Here is a 14,042-nt window from a genome sequence, read left to right as displayed (position 1 = left end):
ACTGGTTGGGCTGTGGTAAGGAGATAAACAAGGACACAGACAGGGGAGATAGACACACACACACAACACAGCACGACACACACACACTACACACACGCGTGCACACACAGCAAACACACTCACACATGCAAGTACTCACACTAACATGCAATTCCGCTTGCGGTCAAAGACACACAAGTGCACCAAAAGTACACACATATGCATATACACACACTAGCCTCACTCACACACACACACACACACACACACTCATTAGGAGTGTGTCGGTGCTGGTTCCCCTGTCGACGGAGCAGCCACTGCAGCTGACCCCTAAAGTCCTCCAGCAGCAGGACTCTGCTGGTCTGACACACTAAACACGAACTGAGCAGGACAGGACGCAAACTCTGCTGCCGCTTAAAAAAAAATCACCTCACAGCTGTCAAACCACCTCAGATCACTCATACTTTAACACGGCGGTTCTCAACGCGCGGGGCCGGGGACCACTAGGGGTCCTTGAGGGGGTTCCGGCGGGGTCCCCAGCAAAATTGATGAATTGTTAAACTTAAGTATTATTTAATTTACAAGAAGTTAACACAATTAGAGAATGTAGAAGAATGACTGTTTTTGATAGTTTCTCTGTTATTTCTTAATACAGATAGTCATGAGATTCTGGACAAAAACATAAACTATCTGACATAAACAAAAATATTCTCACATTTGGGTCCGAGAGACAAAATCTCATCAAATGGGGGTCTGTGGCTCTAATGTGGACTAAATTAGGGTCCTTGATATGAAAAAGGTTGACGTACAAACAGTATGTTCAACAGGAAAAAGAGATGATCTGAAGTTTAATTTCAAAATGTGCTGCCCACCGTTTGAAAAAAGTGACACCAGCTCTTCCAAAAATGTTGATAGTTAAAAATGAAGTCATGATCCATTTTAAAGGAAAGCAGGTAACTCAACTCTTTGGCTGATAAACAGATAACAGGCTGGATCCACTACACTTTACAGATATTAAACAATGAACTTCAGGTACAGTTAACCCTAACCTGGGGCGGGGCGATATATCGTACGATATCGATACTGTGATATGAGACTAGATATCGTCTGGGATCTTAATATTGTGAAATAACTTAAATGTCACTTCTTCCTGGTCTTAAAAGTTGCTTTACAGTGAAGTGGCACAATTTTCTGAACTTGAAACGAACAATGATTGGCTTTACCTGCTCATCATATCCACATTATTATTACTGATTACACATCTGATTACTAATGATCATTACTAATTTTCAAATTTCTTGTGTGTAAACATCTTATGAAAGCATGAATCCTCATTCCCCCAAAATACACAGTCACATTATCGATATCGAGGTATTCGGTCTAAAATATTGTGATATTTGATTTGGTCAGTATCGCCCAGCCCTACCCTAACCCTGTTTTATTTATTTAATACATATATAATGCTTTGGAAGTGACTTTAATATGCCCATCCTTTGCTCTGCTTGCTGGCACATAAACACACAACAGCTGCATAAAAAAAACTAATTATTGCTGCCAGAAAAAAAAAAGAGAGAACAGTCTTTTGGAAACAGATTATTAAGCCATCCGTCTGGTCCTATTGAACATTAATATTGTTTGGTGTTGCAGTCAAAATGGTTAAAATGAGTCTAATTAAAGCAAATGAAAAGTAGGCCTGTCTGACCAGAAACCAGGCCAGGAGGGACAGGCCAGCCAGGCTGCAGAGAGAGTCGTATCATCTGTGACATCTTCATATAAATATAAATCTGTTTTACTGCTCTCTATCATGGGAGTTCGATGTATGTTGATATAAAACAATAGTGAGTCAGCCTATATCCGTGTCATGAAAGCTTCTCCATCTGCTATTCTAAACAGTTTCTCGGTTTGTTTGTAATAAACAGAAGAAGAAGAAGAAGAACTGGGTGGTTCGCATGAGCAAGAAAAGAGAAACTCAAACTGCATCAACAGAAAATCCAAGCCCCGCCCCCACACTGTTTGATTGACAGGTGATCTGTGGGAAGTGCAGTGCAGAAACACCACAGCAACAAAGATGGAGACTAAATAAAAACAATAAAAAAATGAAGGAACTCTTTAACTGCCTAGACATGCCACCAGTCTCTCTTTATGTCTCTCTTTAGAGTAGAAGAAGGAGAGGAAGTGACGGAGAGAAAGATCATGTGAAAGATAGAAAGAGAGAAAGAGAGAGAGAGAGAGAGAGAGAGAGAGAGGGAGAGAGAGAGAGAGACCTGTCATTCCCTATAAGAGCCAGCAGATGGCAGCGTTGCGGCTGACTGCTCCTCTCAGCAACAGCCTCCTGGACATATTGCGTGGGCACAGCATGTACACACACACACACACACACACACACACGCACACACACACACACACACACACACACACACACACACCCGCACACACACACACACACACACACAAACACACACACGCACACATTCACAGGGGAGAGGGAATAGAATGCCAGAGAGCGAGAGAGACAGAGCGAGAAAGAGAGAGAGAATGGGAGGAGAGAGATGATGATGAGACGATTTAAGGACGAAAGGGAGAAAATAAAGGGAGAGCAGCCATGTAGTCACCCCGGGGTGCTCGTCCGCTGACGGCCGGTTTCCATGACAAACACAAAACGCAACTCGGCTGAGACAAGCAAAGCAATTCCGCTGCAAAACGGCATTAAGTGTGTTTAAAACGCTCCGCTCCTCCGTCTCCTCTCTGCCCCCCCGCTGTGTGAGCAATAATGCGCCGCTCCCTTTTGATGAAAAACACATTCTTCTTCTTCTTCTTCTTCTTCTTCTTCTTTCATGGTAAACAGAAAGGAAACAACAGAAGCGCGGGATATAACTCCAGCATCAAACGTTATCATTATGCTGTTAGTTACTGAGGTGAAAATGGGAATCATTGATTTCTTTCTTTGTGGTGCCTTTTCTTTGTGTGCTTCTTCTTCTTCTTCTTCTCCTTCTTCTTCTTCTTTTCTCATCTGCTGACAAAAGCTGCCAGACAGTTTCCAGTTGTTGAAATTACTTTTTAAATAAATACATATATAGTGAGAGAGAAAGCAACAAAAACAGCAAATCAACAGAACAACTTCACCTTTTCATTGAATGCAAGAATAAAGCACTGCAGTTGCCTTGTTAAATGCTGTTGCCAATGTGTGTGTGTGAGTGTGTGTGTGTGTGTGTGTGTGTGTGTGTGTGTGTGTGTTTCTCATGCTATAATGAGAGCGTGGCTGTCATGGCTCTGAAAGTGTCCAGTCAGCAGCCACCATGCTAAGTTAGCATCTGTGGGTGAAACGTCCACCATGTGAAAAAAAAAAAATGTAACAGCCCAAACAGGAAGGTGATGTCATCCTGTCTGCTGAGAGAGAGAGAGAGAGAGAGAGAGAGAGAGAGAGAGAGAGAGAGAGAGAGAGAGAGAGAGAGAGGGAGAGAGAGAGAGAGAGAGTATAGTCACCCTCTCTCACCTCGACCTGTCCCGGAGCAGAGCGGGCGGAGGCACCCGGAGGTGACGTCACCCTGCTGTCAGCAGGGAGACAGAGAGCTAAGTGAAACGTCTCTCCACCCGGGGGCCAGGGACCAGACGGAGGGACCGGGTTCTGTTAGATGCTGCCTCATATCTAAACAGGCGAGCTGGTCACACCTACAGTTTGTTCTCTTTGGTCCGAACGTGGAAAGGTTGACTTTGTTGTATTTGTTGTATTTGGTTCGTTTAGCTTCAAACTGACCAATTACAAGTGAACTAGGACTTGTAAACAGAAGTCACATGACTCACAAGTAGCTTGTCTACATAAATATATACTGTATGTACACTAGCAGTCAAAAGTTTGGACACTCCACATTTTTCTTTATTTTTACTGTTTTCCACATTTTAGAATAACAGTAAAAACATCAAAACTATGAAATAACACAAATGGAATTATGCAGCGACCAAAAAAGAGTTAAACAAATCAAAACTATCTTCTATTTTAGATTCAAGTAGCCGCCCTTTGCCTTGATGGAAAGGCTTTGGAAAGAAATTCATACATAGGATCAACTTCACTATTTATATTTGTCTAAGGAACTCATTTCAAGCATTTAAGCAGAAGCCTTTAGATCAAAATAACTTTAAGAGAATGAAACAGAACATTCAGTCAGGTGGTCCAGACTGTCGATAGTTAACTGTCCGTCAACTGGTGCTGACATATTGTATCTGCATTTTGGAGGAAAGTTCAAAAGATGTGTTCAGATATGAATTTACATTTTTAGCAAGATTTATTTTAATAATAATGGGAGATGTCACAGAAATGTAGACCTAGTATTAATCGGTTTCAAAATTTTCACAAAATTTGTTTCTTTATTTATGGGAATTAGGTGAGTTTCCCAAATCATAATGTGGATAATCTTCACAATGCTGGTAAAGAATTTTACTTTGCTTACTTTACTGTTTACTTTACTATTTATTACTTTACTACTTTACTACTACTATTGTTAGGCCAAATGCCATGTGTCAGGCGTTAGTGTTTGTGTTTATATGTATGTTGTATATGTCTGATAATTGTTGTTGTGCTGTTTGTTTTTTTGTGTTCAATAAAATAAAATAAAAAAGTAACTTGTTCATTAGACAGAGTTTTAGTGAACTGTTTAAGATGGCGATCACAGAAAAGTACAGTGTTTTATCTTTGTGTTTTATCTTGACTGTCAAATTCTTCCCTGTGATCTAAATGTTCTGCATTGTTCTACATGGCAAACTCCACCCATCTGGTACTCCGAGCAGATTAAAACAAACACCACGAATGCTATTTGACCCAGATCGGGCCCGAGTCCTCTATGGAAAGACTTTAAATATACATTCTGCCTCCCTCTCTCCCACAGACCCTCACTGATTGGTCCAAATATAGTCCGGTTTGGCAATAGAATAAATGTGAGTCTATTAATTAGAGATGTGATCAAAATCTCATCCAGTAAGGCTCCACTCTGCGCCCGAGGGTCACGGCTAAATGTCTGGAATATAATTTGACTGGAAACAGTGACGGTCGGTCCGGTCCGCTCATCAGGCCGAGAGACGCAGCTGAGGAATTTAATTTGAAGATGACTCGGTTCAGAAATGTATTCTCCCGAAGAAAACCAGCCTCCTCATTACTGACGGACTGATTGAAATGTCAAACTACAAAGCAGCTTTCTAGACTGTTTGGTTAAAGTCAAAGTTTTAACCGAAAGCCCGAAGCCAAACATCAAGCCGCCGCTTCCCCGCAGCTCGCTCGGTGGAGAGCAATTATTTGGAATTAAATCCCGTTCACTTTTCAGCCAGCAGCGAGAACAAGGTAGAGTCTGACAAGCTGTCACTGGTGAGGTGGAAAGAAAACCTGCTCAGTAAATCTTCCATCCAGTCAGCTTTACTTTTATTATTAACTTTGTGGAAACTTCACTTTTAACTCGCCTGCTTCACTGCTTCTGCACTGCTGCTTTTTAAAAAGCTTATTTAAGCAGACAAGCGAGGGGGAGTCTTTCACATACACACACACACACACACACGCACGCACACACACACACACACACACACACACACACACACACACACACACACACACCTGGGAGCTGCCCTGTTTGACACTGTCCAGCTCCAGTAGAGGAACTGAGAGTGTTGCTCATTCACTTCCACTTCTACTCATATTTTCCTCTTCTGTCCGGGGATTTGAACTGGTCTCTCAAGTCTTGAGGCTCAAGTCTCAAGTCAAGTCCCAAGTCTAAATGTAGATTACCAAGTCAAGTCCATGTCATTAATGTCAAGTCAAGTCTCAAGTCTAAACGAATGAATCAAGTTTGATTTTCAGTTTCAACTTCAATAAATTCAATCATTCCATACAAATTCAGAAAACAGAATTTAAATTCAGTCGTCTGCTGGAACAAATCTCATCACTTTCAATCTAAGTCATTTACACAAACACAAGATCTCAAGTCAAGACTTTAGAAACCTTTTCAAGTCATCAAAGTACAAGTCAGAGTCAAGTCCCAAGTCACCAGAACCCAAGTCAAGTCAAGTCTCAAGTGAATAAAACTGACTCGAGTCTGATGTGACCCAAATAGTTCCTCATGACACAACTGTTTTTTTTATTTTGCACCGATGAAATTAACTTTTATTGCACTATATTGAGTTTTTGGCTCCCTGTCTGGCCTCATCAACACATCTGTGTCTGTACATTATATGTTGTGGTGATTTTTATGTGTTTTAATGTGATTTTATGTTTGTATTCTGTTTATTGTGTTTTTGGTGTTTTCTGAATTTTAGTTTTAGGTTTTTCGATGCAAATGTAACAAAAATGTTCTCCATAAATAAAGAAAACGACAACCGACAAACAAAATTAAACTACTCAAAATTGCCTATTCAGAACATAAAAAGACTTAATATGAGGCAAGGACCAAATACAGTTCAGAACCCAAAACCTTTTCAAATCTCCTGAGCGACCCGGTCTTGATAAAGGCTTTCCAGTTCTCATTAATCCATCTGAAGCAGCTCAGAGAAGACGTCGGCTCCCGGTCCTTCAGTGTAACTGTTTATAACCTTCGAGTGAAGCTGGAGGAAGTCAGCCAGCAGGCAGAGACCAGAACAGCAGCTCTCACATTAGCTGCTTACAGCTCACATCAGAAATATAAAGTGAGTCAGAGAGGCAGAAAACTGCAGCGCACAGTTAAAACAACCAGGTTCAAGCAGCCTTTTGTTCCTGCTGCCATTCATTCATTCATTCATTCATTCATTCATTCATTCATTCATTCATTTATTCATTCATTCATTTATTCAACAGTCAGTACTGAATTTTGTTTTATCTAGTTTTACGTTAATGTTTTATCTCATTGCACTGTGCAAATACTTTTATTGCTCCAAACCCACTTATTTATTTTAGACTATAACTACCTGAGACTGAACTACTTTAGACCGGTAAAATGTATTTTTTAGAATTGCTGTTGTTTGTTTTTTTGTTGTTGATGTCTTATTGTTACTGTGTGTGTGTGTGTTTGTGCACCAGGGACCAGATGAATTTCCTAAATGGATGATAAAGTTAAACTTGACTTGAGAAGGATAGCGCTTACTAGATTTACTTTTAGAAATAATGCAGCCTATGCATGGCTTTATATTGAGAAAGCTGCATTTTGTATCGATAGAAAACATTTATTTTGTGCAGACGCTCCATCCGCTCCTCCTCCAGCAGCTCTGCACCAGGTCTGTCTCCCAGACTGCTTTGCAGCGGCTAGCGGACACAGCAGAGTAATTGGAAAATATGGAAACAAACCGTGACACGAGACGCCTAGAGACCGGAGCTGTCGCACAAGAATATAAAATGAGCGTTGTGTGTGTTTTAATTGTCAGTCCTGTCTGCAAACATCATCTCCCTTAGAGGGAAACAAAGTTTGAGTTGAAGTGAATACAAGTAAACCTGATGATGAGCAAAATTTACTGAGAAACAAAGTGTGCACTTCATTTAAACTGTGCACCTGGGATACGCTCAATTTTCTGTCAACCCGTCATTTGAGACTCACTTGAGACTCATAAGTTTTGCGTTCCAACACACACACACACACACACACACACACACATATTGTATGAGCACATTACCTGACAGTATGAAGAATATTCCGGAGACGAAGGCGAGGATGGTGCGCTGCGGCCGGATGTGTCCGATGTTGCTGATGACGAAGGCGGTGAAGACGAAGAGCAGGGAGACCATGGGGAAGGGAGTGGCGGTCCGCACCATTTCTGGGAGAGAGAGAGAGAGAGAGAGAGAGAGAGAGAGAGAGAGAGAGGGAGAGAGAGAGAGAGAGAGAGACAGGGAGAGGGAGAGAGAGAGGGAGAGAGAGAGAGAGAGGGAGAGAGAGAGGGGGAGAGAGTGAGAGGGAGAGAGAGAGAGGGAGAGAGAGAGAGAGAGGGATAGAGAGAGAGACAGGGAGAGGGAGAGAGAGAGGGAGAGAGAGAAAGAGAGAGAGAGAGAGAGAGAGAGAGAGAGAGAGAGAGAGAGAGAGAGAGAGAGAGAGAGAGAGAGACATACATGCAAAAGTTTAAAAGAAAGTGTAAAAAAGTTGTAGACTAATAATAATGCAGGCACTTGCAAAGGAAAAAGGGGTAAAAGGGGTAAAAGGGGTTTAGTTGAAGACTGCTGAGTGTCTAAATCACTTTTAAATGTTCCTTCTGGAATGTTTTTTAACAATTTAATTGAAAAACTTTTTTCGTGTTTGTGGTTTTTTGTGTTTTTGGTGGGATGAACCAAACTGAGTCTAAAATGCAGCGAACTTGAACTTGGATTCCTCACTGTCTCCTCCATTGAATCATCAGTGAGGAAAAACGCATCAAATTCCTTCCTTGAGTTATTTCTACAGACGGTAAATGATGTTTCAGAGTTGTTAAAGGCAAAGACACGAGCCGGCTCACTAGAGCAAACTACGAATAATGAAGTCGGCCTGCGTTAGCGAGCTCGTCACACGCCTCGTTCATCGATACGCAAAGAAACCGTCAGTTTACAGAAACAAGAATCTGGAGACGCTCTTCACAGGAAACATCCCCAGCGTTTTATTAGCAGCTCTGTAACCGTGACATGTCGAGAAATAATTGGTTTGCTCTCCAGCGCAATCACAGCACTATGAATGATGCTTCTCCCTTAAAAAAACAAGGAAATGAAGGAAATGAGATTGCGACGATCCGACGGAAATCCACGACTTCTCCGATGACGGGACGTCTCCGAAATGTGTTCAGAAACATCCGGGTGACGCAATAACTTCCTCTGCTCATAAACAGAGAGCGACCGGATCTCTGTCTGAGTTTTGTTGAGCACAGAAATCCATGTTTTATTCAGTAAATTCTCCCACTGTGCCACTACAGTGTTATGACTTGCGCGTCTACCTGGGGAAATTTATCTAGCGGTAAACGGGGCAAATGTCTTCCCTCTGGTGTATCCCAAACAACAGTGTGTGTGTGTGTGTGTGTGTGTGTGTGTGTGTTTAACTTCAAAGAGACAGAACGCACTGCGGCGGGGGGAAAAAGCACTTTGAAGGCGCTTTCCGTCGAGTTCACAGTGTCAACATCTTAAATCATTAAAACAGCTGTGGGACGGAGCGGTTCCCCCGGGGGAACGTGGGCCGGCTCTCGGCGATCATCGGCTGCTTTGGAGGAAAAAAATACGTTCAATTTACACAGAAAATATGGTTCTTCAGAAGTTCTTTGGGATTTCGGTGAGCGTTTGGTGGTAAATGGAAGCTCATGGCAGACAGATTAAGTTGTTACTTACACAAGACTGCAGCGATTCGACGGTTCGCAGAACAGAACGCCTTCTCTGTCTCCAAAATGTGTTCAGAAATACGCAGCTGATGTATTATTTTTCTTTTGGTTCCCTGGGGAACGACGATCACGACTGCTTTAGTGAGAAAATATGTTCAATTTACACAGGATTACTTGGAAGAAATATGTTTTTTCAGAGGTTCTTCGCCCCATATATTGGGAGTTTTTGGTAACCTTGTTGATAGAAAATAGAAAATAAAGGTGAAGCATTGGTTGGAAGCTGGAGAGAGATGAGTGGCACTTGACACAACCCAATGAAACCTCTTCTACTGTACCTGTCTGTTTTATGTTTGTCAGCAGGTAGAAGAGAGATTGGGAGCGAGTGAAAGATACCAGAAACGGTTCTGTAAAACACCTCCATCAGTAACATTCAGTGCTTTTTGATGCTGTTTTTATTGTACATTCTCTTTAGGTTTATAAAGCTTTACAACTCTTCACAGGTCTTAGACATCAGGAACATCGGAGACACGGTTCAAGAAATAAACAATATTTATTCTTCCCCTTTTGGGAAGTACTGCCGGTTTGCATGAAGCACACAAAACCAAAGTGGTACCCAGCAGCTCAGCAGCTTCAGCACAGCTTTCATCATGAGAGCTAGGGTGGACTACTTTGATTTTGAATGCTTCATTCAAATTAGTAGTGAAGTGCTGAATGTTCCTGATGAAGATGGTATACAGAACCATTTTTGGTCAAATTTGATGTGCATTTTTGGTAACTTTTAGATCCTATAGCACCTACGTTTGAGGTGCTATAGGCTACATACATTTTTGTGATTAGTAAGTAACACTAGTTTCTAAATTTCATGATTTAAAAATCATAAAAAGACAATGATGTAAACAATGTTAAAAAGGGTTATATAGAAGCATTTTTTTAAATACTTTTTTAGTCCCTGTATAGAACTGTTGTGTTAACGTTTTTAATATACAGAGTGGTAACTTAGTGCTAAACTGAACATTTTTGGCAAATTTGAGGTCCTACATACATTTCTGCGGTCAGAGACTTGCACTAACTTTCATTTAAGTGTCGGCATCTCGTTTTGCCAAAACCGACAACGGTGTTAAAAAGTAGAATTGATGTAAGTGTGGAGACGGTCTTGTACGAATTTGATTTATGAAGGAGAATATGAGCCGTCCACCTTTCAATACCTCAAGATAGATCAGTGAAGAGAGACAGGACTGTGTGTGTGTGTGTGTGTGTGTGTGTGTGTGTGTGTGTGTGTGTGTGTGTGTGGTCAACTCACTGAGTATGTTGGCAGTATTCTCTGTAGTAATCTCTATCTCTGGCTCGGTGAAATACTCTGACGCCACACATCTGCCCTTCTCAGGTCCTGAGAGACAGAAAGAAAGAAAGAAAGAAAGAAAGAAAGAAAGAAAGAAAGATAAGTAGAGAAACAGAGAGAGAGAGAGATGTGTGGGTGTGTGATTGAGTCAGATTTATTTGGGTCTTCTTTGGGTCAGAAAAATATGGAAATATTTGCATATGGAAATAAAACCTGAATAAAGGCATAAAACGAAAAATAGAGGTTAAAAAACACCGAGGAGGACAGAGAGAGAAACCGAGACAGAGCGTCAGAGGAGACAAACAAAGATAGATTTAGAAAAGGACAAATAAAAGAGAAAGGGAGAGAGAGAGAGAGAGAGAGAGAGAGAGAGAGAGAGGAACAAGATGAAAGTGACAGAAAAAAGTGAAGGAGAGGGAGGGAGAGTTGGAGGTCAGGAGGTTCGAGGAAACAAGGTTTTAGCTGAGCGGAGGAGAGACAGCAGCTGAATTCAGAGACGGCTATTAACCTGACACACACACACACACACACACACACACACACACACACACACACACACAATACAGACACACGAACACAAAACATACAAACATAGTATACACAAAAATACTTGTAGTGACGCATACAAACGCATGGTCTCTTGCTGTCTCTCTCTCCTCTTCTCTCTCTCTCTCTCTCTCACACACACACACACACACACACACACACACACACACACACACAATACAGACACACGAACACAAAACATACAAACATAGTATACACAAAAATACTTGTGACGCATACAAACACATGGTCTCTTGCTGTCTCTCTCTCCTCTTCTCTCTCTCTCTCTCTCTCTCTCTCTCTCTCTCACACACACACACACACACACACACACACACGCGCAGAAGAAACAGCCATTCCAAATGCCACCAGCGTCTCCCTCCTCTGACCTTTTGTACCAGGCGTCAGACAACAGGGAAACACAAACATGGCCGCCTCCCCAGAGCCACACCGCCATGACCCGGCAGAGACAGCTACAGTAATAAAGATGCTTGTTTGTATGTGTGTGTGTGTGTGTGTGTGTGTGTGTCTGTGTGAATGAACACTTCTCTTTTGCCACAGTGTCTTGTTCTTCAACACCCAAATTCAAAACAGAGGTGAGACTCTTCACTCTTCTTTGAAACTTCATCATGTTGTGGTTTATGACTTTATGTACAAATCAGCTCTGTGCTGCATTATATAATTAATAAAACAAAGTGATATTATTGTGAAAACTTCAACTGTAAATCTTCACGCTTTAGCTGCCATTCTAATCTCCCATAATCCTCTTCATATGCAAAGTAGTTTTGAGGACAGGAGAACTTAACTTCTGTGTTCTTCATCTGTTAGCTTGCGTGGACTGCTGCGAAATAGTGATGTAAATAGTGACATAAATAGTGATATATGTAGCTAAATGTTGTTGTTGATCAATTGTTATGATCAAAAGACAACATACTCGACCATTTTACAGCACATTGTTGTGTAAGTGCTTCTGTGTGTAGCCTGTAGCCATGTAATATGCTATAAGATATGTTTGCTAGCAGTTTAGGGTTAGGCTAGTTGTTAGTTGCTAATGCTAACTAGCTAGCCAGTAAACTAATGTTACTGTTCTCCATAGAAGAGATGAAAGCAGCTGATCAGCTGAACCACAGAGCTGAAATCACTTTCAACTAAACTGATCGTTAAATAGGTTTATATGTCAACGCCACAAATGCACTGTGGGAATGTAGGCTACACAATCTGTTGTTGTTCTGTTTTTAGTTTGTTTGGGGTTTTTTCAGGTAGCAGGTGTTTGGTGTATTTGCTTGTGCGTTGCATTTTGTGTGTGTGTGTGTGTGTGTGCATGTTCTCTCTTTTCGTTCTGCTGTTTGGTGTATTTGTGTGAGTTAAACTGAAGAGACAGACAGAAAGGCACAGCATGGCGGATTCAGGTTTCCCACTTGTCTCTTAAATGGCTGGTGACACCGGTTCCTAACATGCTGTGAGCGAGCGAACGCCCCGCGATATCGCTTTGGAAAATGTCTTGACATGCAAACAGTGTCGCTAACGTACAAAGTGCAAACTGATCAGTTTTCAGTTGAGTGTTTTTCTTATTTTTACCATAAATAAGAAAAATAAGTCTGTTAAAGTCTGTGAACCTGTCTGTAAAACATGATTCATTATCATAATGCAGTCTAATGCTCTAAAAATGGATAAATCATCAACTATTCTGACTTAATTCACAGCATAAATTATTTGGTGGCACAGGTCCACTGCAAGTTTTCCTACTGCCCACTGGACTGAGCAGTAGTTTTCCACCAATAGCAACAGTTTGGAGCCCGGTAGACCTGCAAAATGTGGCTGAAATGACTTTGCTTCCTGAAGTTAACAAGCTGCTGACTAAGAATTTAATCAGAATGGGTTTCAGTGGAGAGTTTTAGTGTCCCATGATGCCCTTAATACTGTTTCAGAGGCTTTTTCCACCCTGAAAAGAAGAAAACTCTGGGGATGAAGTAATTCTTTGGCATGAAAATAGTAAAATTTAAAGATAATGGATTTTCAGGATTTTCCAAAACAAAAAGGGAGTGTATCTATGTGTCCAGGGTCCTATGTTCCCCAGTTCAATATTCTGTTAACACACATTAACCCTCCTATTGTGTTTGGGTCAAATTTGACCCGTTTCAAGTTAAAATATTTCATAAATATTATCCAGTTTTTTTTATTGGAACAAGGCTTCAAAACAGCTATATAGACACAACAAAACCAATGGTTATCATTTTATTTGATTTTGAAGGTCTCTAACCCTAACTCTACTAACCCTAACCCTAGAACTGGGGAACATAGGACCCTGGGAACATAGGAATGACTCCAACAAAAATATCAGTATCGTATCAGCCTTAAAAAACCTATATCGGGCGAACCAACATAAACAACAAGCAAACATAGACAGAAAGAAGAAGAAAAAGCACAACAAATTTAAGCTTTAAATGCACAAAAAAAAAAGCGTAACAGAGCGGTGGCGGACCTGCGACGAAGCAGACCCTCCACAGGCCGGAGTGCAGCGCCATCTTGACCTCGGTGGTCTGGTTCTGCTGCAGGACGATCCCCTCCTCCATCAGCAGCCAGTAGTCCGTCGACACGGCGACGCCCACCAGCAGCAAACCGCAGGCCCCGAACACCGAGGAGAGCAGCGTCAGCGCCCGCGTGCTGAACGAACTCATCTGCAGGGGAGGAGAGGAAAGTACTCATTTTATTGATCGACTGTGTTTGTGATCGGTTGTGTCCGTCAAACATGATGTTTTAGGTGATATGGCATTTTCGCGCTGTGTTCCACCATATAAAAAATGACACTAATTGGCCTAATGGGGGCGCTATATTACATATTATATATATTACATTACATTATGTCATTTAGCAGACGCTTTTGTCCAAAGCAACTTACAATAAGTGC

General features: G+C 41.5%; 1 protein-coding gene across 1 annotated transcript in view; it reads right to left on the bottom strand.

Annotated features, from left to right (window-relative positions):
• LOC139929341 (voltage-dependent calcium channel gamma-7 subunit-like) overlaps nucleotides 1–13,812 on the bottom strand; it is a 16,844-nt gene extending 3,032 nt beyond the window's left edge. Inside the window, exons 1-3 of the mRNA XM_078290190.1 lie at nucleotides 13,617–13,812; nucleotides 10,550–10,636; nucleotides 7,577–7,737 (exon numbers count right to left, since the gene is read on the bottom strand). Coding sequence (XP_078146316.1) covers nucleotides 7,577–7,737; nucleotides 10,550–10,636; nucleotides 13,617–13,812 — 444 coding nt within the window. The remainder of the gene's footprint in view (nucleotides 1–7,576; nucleotides 7,738–10,549; nucleotides 10,637–13,616) is intronic.
• Between the last annotated feature and the right edge of the window lie 230 nt (nucleotides 13,813–14,042).

Source organism: Centroberyx gerrardi, chromosome 19 (assembly GCF_048128805.1).
Source record: "Centroberyx gerrardi isolate f3 chromosome 19, fCenGer3.hap1.cur.20231027, whole genome shotgun sequence".
Classification (NCBI taxonomy): Eukaryota; Metazoa; Chordata; class Actinopteri; order Beryciformes; family Berycidae; genus Centroberyx; species Centroberyx gerrardi.
Note: the sequence above shows the minus strand (reverse complement) of the source record. Positions and strands in the feature narration are given on the sequence as shown.